This window comes from Pelobates fuscus, chromosome 9 (assembly GCF_036172605.1).
Source record: "Pelobates fuscus isolate aPelFus1 chromosome 9, aPelFus1.pri, whole genome shotgun sequence".
In the NCBI taxonomy this organism is placed as follows: Eukaryota; Metazoa; Chordata; class Amphibia; order Anura; family Pelobatidae; genus Pelobates; species Pelobates fuscus.
Window position 1 is genome coordinate 170,570,769 of NC_086325.1, and position 17,987 is coordinate 170,588,755.

The 17,987-nt window shown below is 45.0% G+C and overlaps 1 protein-coding gene across 1 annotated transcript in view; it reads right to left on the minus strand.

The window, feature by feature from the left end:
- Nucleotides 1-7,426: 7,426 nt before the first annotated feature.
- The window catches only part of LOC134572714 (uncharacterized), a 32,044-nt gene continuing 21,483 nt past the window's right edge, over nucleotides 7,427-17,987 (minus strand). Inside the window, exons 8-10 of the mRNA XM_063431832.1 lie at nucleotides 8,261-8,400; nucleotides 8,023-8,182; nucleotides 7,427-7,946 (exon numbers count right to left, since the gene is read on the minus strand). Of these exons, the coding sequence (XP_063287902.1) occupies nucleotides 7,884-7,946; nucleotides 8,023-8,182; nucleotides 8,261-8,400 (363 nt within the window). The 3' untranslated portion in view covers nucleotides 7,427-7,883. The remainder of the gene's footprint in view (nucleotides 7,947-8,022; nucleotides 8,183-8,260; nucleotides 8,401-17,987) is intronic.

Sequence of the window (17,987 nt, forward strand, 5' to 3'; positions counted from 1 at the left end):
GAGCTGTACGTCCCCCCTCAACTCGGTATAGTGTGAGCTGTAACCCCCCAGCTCTGTTTAGCGTGAGCTGTACATACCCCCTCAACTCTGTATAGTGTGAGCCGTATCCCCCCAAGCTCTGTATAGTGTGAGCCATATCCCCCCAACTCTGTATAGTGTGAGCCATATCCCCCCAACTCTGTATAGTGTGAGCCTTATCCCCCCAACTCTGTATAGTGTGAGCCTTATCCCTCCAGCTCTGTATAGTGTGAGCCTTATCCCCCCAACTCTGTATAGTGTGAGCCATATCCCCCCCCAACTCTGTATAGTGTGAGCCGTATCCCCTCAGCTCTGTATAGTGTGAGCCTTATCCCCCCAACTCTGTATAGTGTGAGCCATATACCCCCAACTCTGTATAGTGTGAGCCATATACCCCCAACTCTGTTTAGTGTGAGCCATATACCCCCAACTCTGTTTAGTGTGAGCCATATACCCCCAACTCTGTTTAGTGTGAGCCGTATCCCCAGCTCTGTATAGTGTGAGCCGTATCCCCAGCTCTGTATAGTGTGAGCCGTATCCCCAGCTCTGTATAGTGTGAGCCGTATCATCAGCTCTGTATAGTGTGAGCCGTATCACCAGCTCTGTATAGTTTGAGCCGTACCACCGCCCCCAACTCTGTATAGTGTGAGCCATATACCCCCAACTCTGTATAGTGTGAGCCGTATCCCCAGCTCTCTATAGTGTGAGCCGTATCCCCAGCTCTCTATAGTGTGAGCCGTATCCCCAGCTCTCTATAGTGTGAGCCGTATCCCCAGCTCTCTATAGTGTGAGCCGTATCCCCAGCTCTCTATAGTGTGAGCCGTATCCCCAGCTCTCTATAGTGTGAGCCGTATCCCCAGCTCTCTATAGTGTGAGCCGTACTACCCCTGTGAACGGACCGTCTGGCACCCCAATTGGGTGCCTCCGCCAATCACTGATTCCTAGCAACACCGAGTACTCCTAAGCACTCCACCAGACACCATAAACCCCACAGACATCGTTACAGCTTGGTTGGGGTCTCGCTGTTCTCCTAGTCCAGAGAGTAAAGCAAGAGCAAGTGTTGTAATCCAAGGGAGTATAGTGATATAGTAGTCCCCAGAGTGAATATCGCTGTCCCCTCCACACATGAGACAAGGCTCTATGTTGAGGGTGAAGAGGAACTTGTTTAATGGCAGCCACAACTGGCCTTATATGCAAGTCCCCATGCAAGGGGTTTACTCTAAGATACCCCAGGGACATTCCCCAATGGACCTGAGAGGGGACTATGAAAAAGTACACACTTTACCAACATTGGCTCTCTGGTCCAGGACACGCCCACACCAAACAGGATAATTCCTCCCCTGTGTCCTGTGTCAGGAACTGTACTAAACACAATTATTTCCAGGCACAGAAAACATACATTTTAACAACACCAAGAAAGTACCCCCAAAACACATTGAAACCCTACAAATCCCCTGATAGCCCTGATCTGGAGGACCAACATATCCAAAAATCACCCAGATCGGTTCATGGGTTCGGGATTTCCATGGAAATCATATTATTGACCGACCGTACACATGGTCCTATGCCCAAAACAGTTCCAGGGAATTAGGGCCAACAGTCGGTCTCTCTTTCTGGAGTACAAAAGTACATAAATCACATACGTTTTTAAAGGGCCCATAGTCTTTTGGCAAGAGGCTGGCCAGCAGGCCCCTCCAAGAGCCTGTGGCGAGGTTACTTTCGCCACATATATCTTCCCTCCAAAGGTAAGACTAACCAGGTACCTGACCTGCTGCTGGTCAGTACCTGAGTTAGTCGGGCAGCCCACCCTCAACCAAGCACTTTACCTGTGGATCTCTGGTGCCTGGATCTGTCCTGTATTTCTCAGGCTGCTGAGTGGGTGTCCATCATCCCCGATCTATCTTGTGCTCCCAGGCATGGAGTTGGGGGTACTTGGTGGGCAGAGGCCAGTGGTGCTCTGCCCCGTAGCCAGCGCTACAGCTGGGTAGGAGAGGGGGTCGCCCGGTCCCAGAACACATGGACGGTAACGAACCCTGATGTGGTAGCTATCGGTTTGTCTGTTTCCACTGGAACTGCTATGAGCATGAGTGATTATAGCTCACAGTTCAGGTTTCCATTCGTCTCTTTCTCCAGAACAGATACAGCTTTCTCAGCAAATTCTCTCAATGCAGTAAACAGGTACCCAAACATCAGCCAAAACTTGATGCAGGGTGTAACAAGACGGAAGCTTTATTGGTGCCACACTGGCTTTTATACAATTCCCCATGCAAGGGGCACTCCCCCATGGACCTGGTGGGGGATAGGGACACAAAAGGTACAGCCAATAACAATGCAGTGACAAACTGTGACACTACCAATACAAGCAAACAATTCCCTCCTCTCTGAGATAATTGAGTCAGATAAAGTAATAAATTAATTATCTCCAGGCAGAAAAAACATTATGTTCACAAAACTTAGAAAATACCCCAAAATACATGGTATCCCCTGATAGCCCTGATCTGGTGACCAATATGTGGCAAAACCAACCTCGCCACTGTGAACTGGAGAAGCCTGGTTGCTCGCCTGCTCCCTTTGGACTATGGACCAGACTTTAAAAAGGTTTATTTTCCCTGCAGAAAGGCTTATTCGTGCCTTTCTGCCAGGGTGTTCGGTAGATTTTATCTACCGAACAAACTACCGTACGAGGGACCACCTAGGAGATGGAGTGTCTGTCAATTGACCGCCCAGAAGCTGCGGTTAACCGCAGCTTAATTGACAAACGCTGGGTGGCCTTTGTTCGTCAAACGAACACGTGGTGGCGGCGGCCATCTTAACTCCCGAACAGCGGTGTTCTGCCGTCGAGTGTCTGGAACTAAAATCGGACACTCGAATAAGCAAACACCGCTGAGACCTCCAGACTTCCGTGGATTCATGCCGCAACTACCGAACGAGCCGCCGCTCGGTAGAAAGACTAATGTTCACATGGGGAATCTAACGAACCCAAGGAAAACCCACGGATGGCAAGCCGTTCGGGACTTTTGAATACGTTAACAGAGACCGACCGCAGGGCCAAACTATTTTCGGCTACTGTGGCCTGTGCGGTCGGTCATAACTTTCAACCTTTATAACTCCCGAACCCCTGATCCGATCTGGGTGATCTTTGAGCATGTTACTCACCCAGATCAGGGCTATCAGAGGATCCCCTATTTAGGAGTGTACTCTAAGTATTTGGGGTACATCCGGAAAATGGGGAAGTAATGGACATGGCAAAGGGGATTATGTGTCATGCTGAGGGGAGGAGATGTTTGGGAGGTAACGCATGTGTGATTGGTGTACTGTAAATCCCTCCCTTGCATGGGAGAATGTATTAAAAGGAGGTTGTGTGAAAAAAATCTGTTTTAACCCTCAAAGTGAAGTGTCGTCTCATTCTTGGGGGAGGATTTATTGTATGCTGTCCAGTTTGACTGCTAGGAGTCTAAACCTATTCGTATGGTCTTGCCTATTCAACTGTCTACAGCATTCATATGCTTGAGTGTATTTATATGCTTCTTCGGTTCGGTGATTGTGGTGTCTGCCAGAGTGCTTGGAGTCCTCAGGAAACGCTAGGAGCATCCTTTAACGGAGGTACCCAGTCGGGGTGCCTGGCGATCCGTTACACAATATATTCAAGAATCACCTAGATCAGTTTATGGAAGTCCCATTTGGAACGACCGCACATGAGGCTCCTGCCCAGAAACAGTTCCATAAGTTTAGACTGTGCGGTCGGTCTATTTCGACAAGTTACAAAACCGAAATAATGCACGAATGGAATCCCTGGCTCATAGTAGCGATTGTTCCCCTGGTTCGTGGGAACCAAACTAACTAACAGCGCTTGTAACGGACCGTTTCAGCAGACAAGGGGTTAAAATCCGTTTAGGCGATATTCCCCTTTCAGATATAAAGGCAGCTACTGTAGAACACCAAACTCCCGAATTGAATACAAGGGAATAAGGTAGCACTCCAAACTACCGAACCGAAACCTCACGAATAGCTGCTAGCAGAGGAACAGGAAAAGCTCCCAAGCGGCTTACACTCCTGGCAATCAGTCTCTATCAGCATACAGTGAATCCCACCCAAGAACGAGACAACGCTCCGTGTTGAGGGTCAAGCAGTGGTCTGGTTTATTGAGGGTAACCTGCCCAGTATTTATGCAGGTCTCCCACCTGGTGGACACACCCCTATGGGACCAGATGGAAGACTGTAACACAGACAGACATGTATCACATTTCAGACACACAGAAGTACAACATCCCCACAATGCATCCTAATTTCCCTCCCTCTATCCTGGAGATAATTGAGAAGTAATTCAATTATCTCCCAGGACAGAGGCAAACTCCATTATACACGTGGGGACCCAAATACAATAAAATACATTAAAACATATATTACATTTTATACATAAAACACAGACATGTCACATATCCCCAGAAAGCTGGGATCTGAGCGCACAAAACTACCGAATAGCGCTCAGATCCTATTCACACAGTTCAATTGCCATGGAGCTAAAGTCTTTAATTACACGAATTGGCTCCATGGCATAGCTATCTGGGTTAACACATTCACATATACAAACTACCGAATTAACCGGTGTTCCGGCTAAGTGTAATCGCGGCCACCCAGTAACAGTCTATTAAGCTGCGGTTAACCACGGCTTCAGGGAGGTAGATTGAAGGCACACGCTAGCTTCTGGGTGGCAAATTAACAGCGCCTGCCGGCTCCCCAAGGCTCTGGGGAGGCTAACAGAAGGCGGTTCGTGCGGTAGACAGAATCTACCGAAAGGGTTTGCAGAAAGGCATGAATAAACCTTTCTGCACAGTAAAATTAACCGTTTAACTGCTGGTCCATAGTCCAAAGGCAGCAGGGGGGCAACCAGGCTACTCCAATGCAGGAAACACACGAATGCTGTTAACAGCCGAACAGGAAAAAACATACGAACAGCTTACACTCCTGGCAGTCGCACTGTAACAGCATACAATCCAATTCCCCCCAAGAACGAGACGACACTTCATTTGAGGGTCAAGCAGAACTGATTTACTGGGGCTACCTGCCCGGCTTTAATGCAGGCCTCCCACCTGGTGGACACTCCCCTAGGGGACCAAATGGGAAACATATTGGACATTGACCAATCACAAGCTTACAATCCCTTCTCTCTGTCCTGGAGATAATTGGGAAGTAATCCAATTATCTCCAAGGACAGAGGCAAAACTCCATTAACCACATGGCAGACAAAGGACAATAAAATACATAAACTTACATACTGTTACATTTATCACATAGAACATACACATTCTACTTATCCCCAGATAGCTTAGATCTGAGCGCACATTATTACCGGATGGCGCTCAGATCACATACATACAGTTCAATCGCCATGGAGCCAAAGTCTTTCATACAGTCTTTCAGTATACGGCTGGGCTCCATGGCATAGCTATCTGGGGGGGTATCATGGTTTAAACAGTCCGCAGAAAGGCATGAACCAGCCTTTCTGCAGGGAAAAAAAACAGTGTTAAACATGGGGCCCATAGTCCAGGAGGAGGCAGGAGGCAGGTGACCAGGCTCCTCCAGTGGCCAGTGGCGAGGTTGGTTCCGCCACATTTCTCCCCTTTACGAATCAGACTAACAGGGTATCTGACCTCCTGTCGGTCAGTGCCCGGGTTAGTCCAGCAACCCACCCACAACACATAATCAACAGAGTGGCCCACCCACAGAATTTGGTTACTGCACCTGGGGTAGTGGGTAGCTTGTCCATGTCCAGGGGCTCCACCACGGCTCTGGGGTTTACTAGCCCTCCGGATCGGTGGGTTGCTGAGTGGGCAGAGACCAGCGGTACTCTGCCCTGGTGCCAGCGCTACCACGGGAGTAGTCTGGTTGGAGCCCAACTGAGGAGAAGGGGTAATAGGCTCCTCGTTCTGGACCTGGTGTTGCTGCTGGAGGGGAAGACAGGCTGTCTCCCCTTTGGATAAACAGCCCTGCTGCTGAGGGGCAGGTCCGACTGTCCGTACTCCCTGTAGCTTGGGCGCAGAGACCACGGTCCCATCTGCGCCGGTGGGGAGCTTCGTGTCTCCCCTTGGTGGGGTATGCTGCCGCTGGGAAGAGGGGGTAACAAGCTCCTCTCCCTTACACTCTCTCTGCTGGTAGAGAGGGGGACCGACTGTCTCCCCTTTCAATATATTGTCCCGCTGCTGGGGAGTGAGAACGACTGTCTCTGCTCCCTGCCGGACACACTGCTGCTGGTGAGGAAGGACGCACCTTCGGCTCCCTGGGACTCACTTGACTGCTGGGGAGAGGGACCACCTGTCTCCTCTCCTAAGAACACACACTGCCGCTGGGGAGGAAGGACGACACATTCAGCTCCCTGGGATACACACTGCCGCTGGGGAGGAAGGACGGCACCTTTGGCTCCCTGGTACTCACTTGACCGCTGGGGAGAGGGACCAACTGTCTCCTCTCCTAAGGACACACACTGTCGCTGGGGATCCTCACAGGACCAGTCGGCTACCTCGGGTACCGCTGGTTGCGGTTGGGGAAGAGGACCGGTTGTCTCTTCCCGGGCCTCATTGATGAGTCGCAGGTAATCCCACTCCAGGTCACATTCCTTGGCGACCAGATACCGTAGGTCTGCCTCGAGATCAACAGCGCTAGGGAGACCCAGCATGTCTTCTCGGTCATAACGCAGGTCCCAAAAATGAGAGTCGGTAGCTTTACCAAAGTCCTCATCGTCAATATTATCCCAAAATAGGCCAGGGCCAGCGTAATCTCCGCCTTCTGGGAACTCATACTCTGCCATCTCGGGGACACACTGAGCTGCATACCACTGTATCGCCTGGTATGCGTCGTCGAGCGCCAGTTCTGCATATACTAGAATCTCGAGTCTAGTCACCCACGCTTCTTCGGTCTGTTTTCTCAGGAGGGGCAACCACTCTGCCATTCAAGCCAGGATTCGCTGTCTTCTGCTGCGGCACCGATCCCATCGCAAATACTGTACTTTCTCTAGGGCTTTGTCCCACAACCCGGCTCTGGCAATCTCTCTGTACCGCAACATGTCCTCCTCTGACACTGCTCCAGACATCATTATTGTAACAAAAAGGAATAGGGTCGCACTCAGTCACAACAATTAAACACAGGGTGCTACTGAGCATGGGTCAGCAAAAAAAACCCAAGAAATATATACAAATAGAAAGAATCCCAGGCACTCACTGTGATTGTTCTTCAAGCAGATTTATTGCAACGTTTCGACCTCAATGAGGTCTTTTTCAAGCTTGAAAAAGACCTCATTGAGGTCGAAACGTTGCAATAAATCTGCTTGAAGAACAATCACAGTGAGTGCCTGGGATTCTTTCTATTTGTATCATTATTGTATCAGTGATATTACAAACAAACACAGGGAATGTATTTTTTTCTTAAATCAACATTTATTATATTTGTCAAAGTAGTAGTAACCATCACAAATGTATGAATACAGCCTGACCGATCACGATCCGCAGCCAGGAGAAAGATTGTGAAAAGAGACGAAGATGATAAGAAATACTGGCTATAAACAGGATGAAGCAACATGAAGGGCAGTGACTGTCCCTTGCCCCAGTTAATACTGCCTTCACTGGGTGTGGAGTACTGCAGGGGAGGGGCACCAGACACTAATCTCTGCAGCACTTCCTGGGGCAGACTTTGACACCGTCCTGTGAAGCCTCGGGAATCTGCCGTATTGTCACAGAAGAGGATGCATCCTCCAGGATTCATACTTGATGCCAAAAAAGTGTCTAAAGGCTAGCTTTTCCTATACGCACATGTTGACAATCTGACTGGCAGAATGAATATTCTCTATTACAGCCTGGGAGGAAATTCTACGTTTACATGATGGCGTTCTGCAGATATTCCAGCCAGTCTGTCAATGAAGGATTCTTTACGGGGGGCTAAAACCAGAAAAAAAAAAAAGTATTAGTCTTCCATATTAACATCTCCCCCCAGCATTGCCCGTCTGGCTCTCACCTTGAAGGTGTCCGGAATGGATTCTTGTTGATTCTCCTTTAAGACGCACAGCTGTACACCCCCGCTGACTGGATAACCAGGATCAATAAGTAGCATGTAGCGAGTGTCCCCCTTCAGAAACCCCAGGGTTCGCTCTGCAGGGTTCCAGTCAATTGCAAATCTATTCGAGCAGGAAGAGAATGTATTGAGTGCCTGGTCGCAGCGTACAGCGGTAATGGACAGGTTTTATCCCCCTTACCTCTTTGGTAACGCACCAAGCTCCCTTAGGACCCGTGCCTGGCTGTGGTACCAGCACTGCACCTCCAGGATCACATAGAGCAGGTAGGACTCAGAGTCAGTCAGCAGTTCCTGGGGTGGGACAGGCACCGATTCGTCAGTCTGAGGAAATACAACAACCCAAAATGATTGGAAAATATGCTAGCACACTATTTCCACATGATGAGAGAACCCCAGACTTCTCAATATCAATATTGCCTATAAAAGACACCCCCAGGCTGGAAGTGATACATATTTATACCTGGATTTTAAATGCCTGCAATTACTGAAATCAAACAGGCTTTTTAGCTTCTACAATAAGAGTTCACTTAACCTTTTCTAGCACCGCAGGTCATGCTTATCTTTCTAATGTAGAAACTCCCAGTTACACAAATCTATGACATATATAGCATTACATCATTTGAGCAATACTGCGGGCTGAGGATGACAGAATGCTAGACAGTCCTGGTTTATGAGAGCTCCTCAGTGACCTTGCAAATTTCTCAACTAAATCCCTATTTTGCCGTTCACAGGACTTCACAGGATACTTACCTGCACCAGGCCCCTGGACTCTTTTCGACACACTCCTCATCGTGGTGAGGAGGCTAATCTCCCGTCCAGAAGCAACCGGTGTCCTACAAGCTTGTTGCTCTTGCCCCCCCATGCCGGACTGGAGAGATTATCTCATTCCCGAGGCCCCCTGTGGACTGGTACCACTTATCTAAGAATGCCAGTGGCTTCTGGGCTAAATTGTTCCAGCAGACCTCACCGCTCTAGGGTCTCCTGATACCCACGGCAGGGCACTTACCGTTATCACAAGTATTTTTTACTCTCCTGGGCCGCAAGTCTTCAGAGATCCCAAAGTGGTCTCTTGTCCTCCTTCAGATATGAAGTACAATTAGATTTTAAACACAGTATACAGAATGCCACTAGAGGCAAGCGCGACGGAGTATTAGGGATGTGCATGGGCAAACAATTCGGTTCGGCACTTCCAAAATTGGTGACTTTGGCAATTCCCTAAACCTACTCCTAACCTAACCCCAACCCCAGTAGAAATAGGGTTAGATTCCGGTCATCATTCCCTTAATTTTCCCTCCCTCTCCTGTTTTACCACTTTTCAGAAATCCGAAGCATTTCGGCACTTCAGAAATTCGGACATTTGGAAGCATCTGAAGTGCCGAAAATCGTCCGAATTTAAATTCGGACCAAAACGAATTGCACATATCTAGCGAGTATACCTACCTGCTCAGGGTTGTCTGCAGGCCCCCGGTCTCTGCACAGAATTGGGTGACATTTCTCTTGCTGGGGGCCTGGGCTCAAAGGGTCTCCCTGCTGTTTATTCCATGTTGCTTCTGTTTTCTTTGCCCTTATTGTCTCACTTCCTCTTACTCTATAGAGCTTTATATTCCTGGGCATTCTTGTTAGTTGACATTTAACGTGGATCCAGTAGGTTTACCTTGTGTACTTCAGCTGTTATGCTCTATATGTCATACTATAGTTTTTAAATGAGGCTCCCTAATCTCCCACTTATACCTGTGTATTGCTTGTGATCTCACAATATATACTAGTACTGTGTGTTACATGTTCAATGATTTAATTTCAATAAAAAAAAAAATGACACCAAACAAATGTGGAATTATTAACAAAACTAATAAAGACACTCAAACAAAAAACCCAAAATGAAAAACGAAGGCAATATAATTAACTGTTACCTAACCTACACAGTACACCCAATGTGTGTAGGAGCCTGGAGTGTCCCCATAAGATTAGTTAGATTAAAAACAAAAGAAGGAAGGTTTGTAGAAGAGGATAAAGGTCTAGCTGACTGCCTCAATGAATATTTTTGTTCAGTATTTACAGATGAAAATGAAGGAAAGGGACCTCAGTTAAGAAAAAGGATAAATGAGTAATTTATTACATGTGAGTTTACAGAGGAAGAGGTTCTATTTCAACTCTCAAAAGTAAAGACAAATAATTCAATGGGACCTGATGGAATACACCCAAAGCTATTAAAAGAGCTTAGTGGTGTACTAGCAAAATCATTAAAGGACCACTATAGTGCCAAGAAAACAAACTCTTTTTCCTGGCACTAAAGGGTCTTTAGGTCACCCCCACTCTCAGGGTCCCACTCCTGCTGGGCTGAAGGGGTTAACACAATTACCTTTCTCCAGCGCCAGGCTCCCTCTGTGCTGGGGAACTCTGCTCCCTCTGCCGACGTCAGCTCCGAATGTGCATGCGCGGCAAGAGCCGCGCGCATTCAAACAGCCCATAGGAAAGAATTTCTCAATGCGTTCCTATGGACGTCCAGTGTCTTCTATGATTTTCACAGTGAGAAGCACGGAAGCACCTCTAGCGGCTGTCAGCGAGACAGCCACTAGAGACTGGATTAACCCTAATCTAAACATAGCAGTCATCAGGGACGAGCCAGGTCGGGCGAGACACGCACGTCACGGGTTCATTTGATGCGGTCTGTGATCATGGTTTGACAGCACAATACCATACTCTATCTCTAGTCATCTGACGTCCTATCCATTGACCATTAGGGTTTTCGGCAAGTTTTATTAATGGGATTAGCTGTAGGTGCCCTTGAATGCACCAAGGTGGGGGGTTAGTGTTTAGCCTTATTACTTACCTCTTTTTTAGCCGGCTAACAGTTCCACTAGCTATTTCACACGAGGTATATAGCCCTACTGGCGATTCTGCTCGGATATCTGTAGATCGGTACTGCAGTTTAGCTGTAATGCATGCAATTACCTGATATTTATTTTGGATAAAACAATAGTAAAAAAGGTTGCGCCACAAAATACAAAGTAAAAATGTAAGTAGTAGTTAAAAAGTCTTAAAAAAAGATAGCAAAGTCCAAGTAAAAGCCGTCCAAATGGTTAATCCTTACGTATGATCTTAAGATCTTCAAGTGTGATCGCGTGTCCACTTATATGAAAAAGAAAAGACAGGGACAAATAATAGTGCAATATGTATGGCTCAAAAATGGGCATAGAAAGTAATGATGGTAGAGAACTCACATTTCCAAGAGCTATAATCCAGCTCTGGGGTAAAGCGCGTACAGCGGTATAATCCCCGCTTGTGGGATATGTCGTGGGTATCTCTCTGTTTCTGATGTCCAATTCTCAGATAAAGAAAGAAAGCAGCCAATAGTGCTCACCGTATAACAATGTCGGTAAAGGGGAAAAATAAAACGTACTTACAAATAGAGAGCAGACCGACTGCTCTATGATGTCAGCATAGGTGGATTAATCCCCACCCAGGATTTCTTTAAATACAGGAACCTTCCAGGCAGATATTTAAAATCAATAAAAAAAATATAAAAGTAGTAATAAAAGGCCAGGATAGAATATGAGTAAAATAATATATATATATATGTGTGTATCTAAAAAAGGTAATTGGCACAAATAAATGACCAAAATACTTTAATATTTAAAATAAACAAAAGTTTCCATAACGCGTTTCGTCAACAGACTTTATCAAATGGAATTACAAACACTACCTGGCACATGGTATTATATAAGAACATAGGTGATTTGAATTTTGGCGCCAATTTGGTACCAGCCAATGAGAATCAGTTAAAACAAAATTAAATAACACAAGTTTAAAACACATATTTAATACTTTAGCTAGATTCTTTATAGTAGCCCAACCTATTTGGGCTTTAAATTTAATGAAAACGAGCGTGGGAAAGTATAAAATTTAGTCTTTAAAATATGTCACGTGGGGGGGGGGGCCTGACTGCCAAGATGGCCGGACGTGTTCCATGAGGGCTCCCATGCCATCGAGCACAAATCTGGATATCCAGAGCAATCCAACCATGCCAGCAGCTCAAAGTGCCCAGAAACATGTGCAGGACCTCACAGGGCACACAGCGACATCTGTCCCACGTCGACAAGCCAATGGAGCACCTTTACCGGCCATGCGGCCTTCACCGGAGCGGAGCCTGGGGCGAGGGGGAGGCGGCCGATCCCCCAGCACAGGTCCTGCTCACACGTCCCACTCGGAGGTTGCCCCGCTGCCCCCCCCTCTGGACCGGCGGGGGATATCCCGGTCCTCGCTGGGGACGACTACCCCCACAACGCGACTCCACAAAGCGACTAAACTCACACAAGCACGGGAACACAGGGGCGCAGACAAGATGGCGGCAAGAAACGCTCTCCTTACACCGCCCAAGTGCACCCTAACGTTCTTCTACCGGCTCCGCAACAACCTTTGGCTCCACACAAAAGGTCGGCACCTTAAACGAGCGATGCAGAGTGTAGCGGCGTGGATCCGCCCAGCTACCCGGCGCCTCCTGAGTAGTGGCCCATCCAGAGCCCCCAGACAGCACCTTCCTCAGAGCTCACCACAGCGGGACACGCTGACATGCCTCCCAAGCACTGGCCGTCGCCCTCCTGAACACCAGGATGGGACCAAGCCTGCACATCTTATCTACCACTCGGCAACGCCGGAATCCTCCGGCCAAAGAGGCAAAACCCAGCGCTCGTACCCTCGAGCAAAAGACCGCGAGGCTTACCAGACAGCAACACAGCCTCCAACTGGCAACGGACTCGGACGGGATACCCTTCCAAGACATACTGGTGGCGACCTCCTGCAGCAGCACCAACACCGCAAATACCCGTGGCCCACCTGTCAAGCCTCCAGGGTAGGCGTCGGCTGACTGGGATATCAGGCACCAGGAGTGGACTGTACTCTTGAAGGGACAATACAGGGCCCCACAGTACTCCCAGGATCCCCAAGTGAAACTACCTATTCATATTGATAAACCCACTGATGAATAACCTAGCAAAATTGACTCTAAATTGTACATCTAATTCTCTTTTCTCTGTACACTTGTAAGCCTGTTTCACAAGCTTGTTAAAAACGCATGCTCTACAATATGTCCAGGCTTTTCAGTCCACTAAGATGGAGGTTAGCGCAACACCGCGCCCCACACTAGATTCTCGCTAGTCTAGTTTAGCATGAATACCTAACTGCTGCTTTTAGTTCTCGTTATTTGCTAATACAAGCAACATGGCATAGGGCTACATAGTAACATGTATAACCTGCCAGTTCAGTGTCCTCAGTTGGTTTTCTCGTTGTATGTATATTACAGCTAAGTTACTTTTCCTACTACATTTTACCATTGCCAGTAATGCCTCGTAGACTGTCTCAGCAAACATGTTTATCTTAACTATAAAAAGTGAAGTTGTGCAACCGTTAATTCACATAGACCTTCAGATACCTATAGTTGGTAGCGATGACTAATAGCAATTCCTAACGTTGGCAGCGATTGATAACGCTATTGAAAAGCTTTTTTTATAATCCATAATATGCCTAAATAGCGTGATTTAAGCCTGTTCATAAATATAAAAATAGTGCATTGTATTACCATTCCCTAATGCTTTCCATGTTACCACTCTTTGTTTTGAAATATGCATTGCGGATTGCCTTTAGGGTACCACGTGCCTGAATGTTACCACCATATGCACTGCAAAAATAAAGAATTAAAAAAAAAAAAAAAATGTCACGTGACTTGCGGCACTTCCGCATTTCGACCGCTCAGCATCTTGGGAAATGTAGTGATAAACGGCCGCAAAAAGCGGCCGTTTAGATTAGACCAATAGAAATTTGATATTATTAAAAAACGGATAAAACCATCTTGGGAGATAAAAAAGGGGATATATAAGAAGCCAAATTAAAAGTGGCAGGTAAGAATTCGATATTATATATAAATAAAAACACATTGGATAATAACATAGAATAGAAGTAATTAAAGAGGTAGCAAGCTAATTTAAACAACTAAGAAACATAATAAATAATAAAAAAATAAAAGAATCATTATAAAGACTAAAAGAGTATTATGCAATTATAAGACAGATTATTTATATACATATAAAAGGCAGATTAATATAAAAGTATAATGTATATAATTATAAAAAATTGTGCAAATCCAAGTCTGCATTAAGACCATGGGGTATAAGGGTGTTAAGGTTATCCACCCATTCCATTTCTGTTTTTCCAAGTATCTTTTTTATAGAAAGAATCTAGCTAAAGTATTAAATATGTGTTTTAAACTTGTGTTATTTAATTTTTTTTTAACTGATTCTCATTGGCTGGTACCAATTTTGGCACCAAAATTCAAATCACCTATGTTCTTATATAATACCATGTGCCAGGTAGTGTTTGTAATTCCATTTGATAAAGTCTGTTGACGAAACGCGTTATGGAAACTTTTGTGTATTTTAAAAATTAAAGTATTTTGGTCATTTATTTGTGCCAATTACCTTTTTTAAATGTGTAAATAGAAAGAATGTAGTGCTTATTTAAACACAAATTAGTAAAAGAGATTTAAACAGATTTTTTGCCCGGTTGATGAAGCCACGTTAACAGTGGCGAAACGCGTTCCGGATTTTGCACACTGTTGCTATTTTTATTTATGTATTTTATGTGAATGTGACGAAACCAATCTCGCCACATTGTATTGGAGGAGCCTGGTTGCCCGCCTGCTGCCTTTGGACTATGGCCCTGGGAGATTGGGCCCTTTACAAACAGTATTCGGCCCTAACAGAGTGCATGTCACTCATTCTGGCCCTTTAAATACAGTGGGGCCATTCGGTACTTGCCCTGTGTGAGCAGTGATACCCCCCAGATAGCTATGTCATGGAGCCTATTCATATAATGAAAGACTATGGGAAAGACTTTGGCTCCATGGCAATTAAACTGTATTTGTGTGGTCTGCGTGCCATTCACCTAATAATGTGCACGCAGACCTGAGCTATCTGGGGATATGTTAAATGTCTGTGTTTAATGTATAAAATATGACTTTATGTATTTTAAAGAGTTTTATGTTGTTTTGCAACCATGTGGTTAATGGAGTCTGCCTCTAGTCCTGGATAATTAGATTTCTTCTCCAATTATCTCCAGGGCAGAAGGGAGGAAGCCAGGATGCATTGTGGGGATGTTTTACTTTTACTGTTTGAGCCAGGGGGAATAAAAGATACTTTTATTAACTTTTGAACCCCTGGTCTGATTCATGCCATTTTTTAATATGTTGTTCCCCTGAATGGATTGATTGTGGATATGTATTTTTATGTGAATGTGATGTATGGTTTTAAAGTTATGAAAGTTGTGTAAAAGTATATTTTGAACTGTACACATAATGGGATTAAGTGTCACACTAAGGGGAGGGGATGTGTGGGAGGTAACATCTATGTTATTGGTTATTTTATGCCTCCCCCTGGGTGTGGCCTGTATGTGTACTCATGTAATAAAAACCAGGCTGGGTGCCCAGCACCTCAGACCACTGCTTGACCTTCAACACGGAGACTTGTCTCGTTCTTGGGGGGATTCACTGTATGCTGTTGGAGATTTGACTGCTAGGAGTGTAAGCTGATGTCTGCTTTTCCTATTCATCTGCTAGCAGCTATTTGTGAGGTTCCAGCTGGAGTGCTACCTTATTCACCTATATCCAGTTCGTGAGTTCTGATGTTCTGCAGTAGCTGTGCCTTTCTGAGAAAAGGGGATTATCGCCTAAACGGATTTTAACCCCTCATATGCTGAAACGGTCCGTTACAGTGAATAAATAATTTCTTTTGAAAAATCTACATTTTGTATCCTGAGTTCCAGTCATCTATTTTTCATATGAAGGGGGTGCAGTCCTTAAACTGCACATCGCTCTGAAATTGAGTCATTATTTGATGACTCTAAAGTTGTGAGTACCCATTTGGGATTACACTTTTTTTTTTTTAATTCTTATCCTATACTGGCTATACTGCGCAATTGTATATATTTCTATTCCTCTATAGAGAAAGAAAATGTCATTATCGGAAAAAAGGGGTGGGTCGCCTAAACGGACCTATACACAATTCGAACCAGAGCTGGGCTATCAGCTCTCCGTTTGTGAGTGTGCATTTATTTACACTGACATTTTAAATGTACCTTGTATGATTTACACTATGTTTGAATATTATTCTTTTTAGATACCCATATGAATTCTGTTCATTTTAAAAATAATTTCTACTAACAATCTAACAGGTGATTTATTCTGTTACCAATTTGTGTTTAAATAAGCGCTACATTCTTTCTATTCTCACATTTCTTGTTATAGTGTCATTGTAAGGAACACTTGAATGTATAGCAGCTCATATTAAATATATACGTTATATTTATTTATTTGAATTGTAATACTAAATAAGCGCTAGTTTCCAATTAATTTTTTTAATTACCTTTTTTAGATACACACATATATATATATTATTTTACTCATATGCTATCCTGGCCTTTTATTACTACTTTTATATTTTTTTATTGGTTTTAAATATCTGCCTGGAAGGTTCCTGTATTTAAAGAAATCCTGGGTGGGGATTAATCCACCTATGCTGACATCATAGAGCAGTCGGTCTGCTCTCTATTTGTAAGTACGTTTTATTTTTAACCTATACCGACATTGTTATACGGTGAGCACTATTGGCGGCTTTCTTTCTTTATTTGAGAATTGGACATCAGAAACGGAGAGATACCCACGACATATCCCACAAGCGGGGATTATACCGCTGTACGCGCTTTACCCCGGAGCTGGATTATAGCTCTTGGAAATGTGAGTTCTCTACCATCATTACTTTCTATGCCCATTTTTGAGCCATACATATTGCACTATTATTTGTCCGTCTTTTATTTTTCATATAAGTGGACACGCGATCACACTTGAAGATCTCAAGATCATACGTAAGGATTAACCATTTGGACTGCTTTTACTTGGACTTTGCTATCTTTTATTAAAAGACTTTTTAACTACTACTTACATTTTTACTTTGTATTTTGTGACGCAACCTTTTTTACTATTGTTTTCCACCTGTCTTGTTTTTAAGGGTTTTGAGGGATTCCTTTTAATGGGTTGCTGCCTATAAGTTGACCAGCGCTGTCTCATTGTTTTATTTATTTTGAATACCTTCTCTGTAGGGCTACTCTCTCTAACGTGTGTGGGAGCCTGGAGTATCCCTTTAATAATATAAACCCACCCAGTATAACTAACTGTAACCTAACCTACACAGTGCATCTAACGTGTGGGAGCCTGGAGTGTCCCTTTAATAATATAAACCCACCCAGTATAACTAACTGTAACCTAACCTACACAGTGCATCTAACGTGTGTGGGAGCCTGGAGTGTCCCTTTAATAATATAAACCCACCCAGTATAACTAACTGTAACCTAACCTGCACAGTGCATCCAACGTGTGTGGGAGCCTGGAGTGTCCCTTTAATAATATAAACCCACTCAGTATAAATAACTGTAACCTAACCTACACAGTGCATCTAACGTGTGTGGGAGCCTGGAGTGTCCCTTTAATAATATAAACCCACCCAGTATAACTAACTGTAACCTAACCTACACAGTGCACCTAACGTGCGTGGGAGCCTGGAGTGTCTCTTTAATAATATAAACCCACCCAGTAGAACTAACTGTAACCTAACCTACACAGTGCACCTAACGTGTGTGGGAGCCTGGAGTGTCCCTTTAATAATATAAACCCACCCAGTATAACTAACTGTAACCTAACCTACACAGTGCATCTAACGTGTGTGGGAGCCTGGAGTGTCCCTTTAATAATATAAACCCACCCAGTATAACTGTAACCTAACCTACACAGTGCATCTAACGTGTGTGGGAACCTGGAGTGTCCCTTTATTAATATAAACCCACCCAGTATAACTAACTGTAACCTA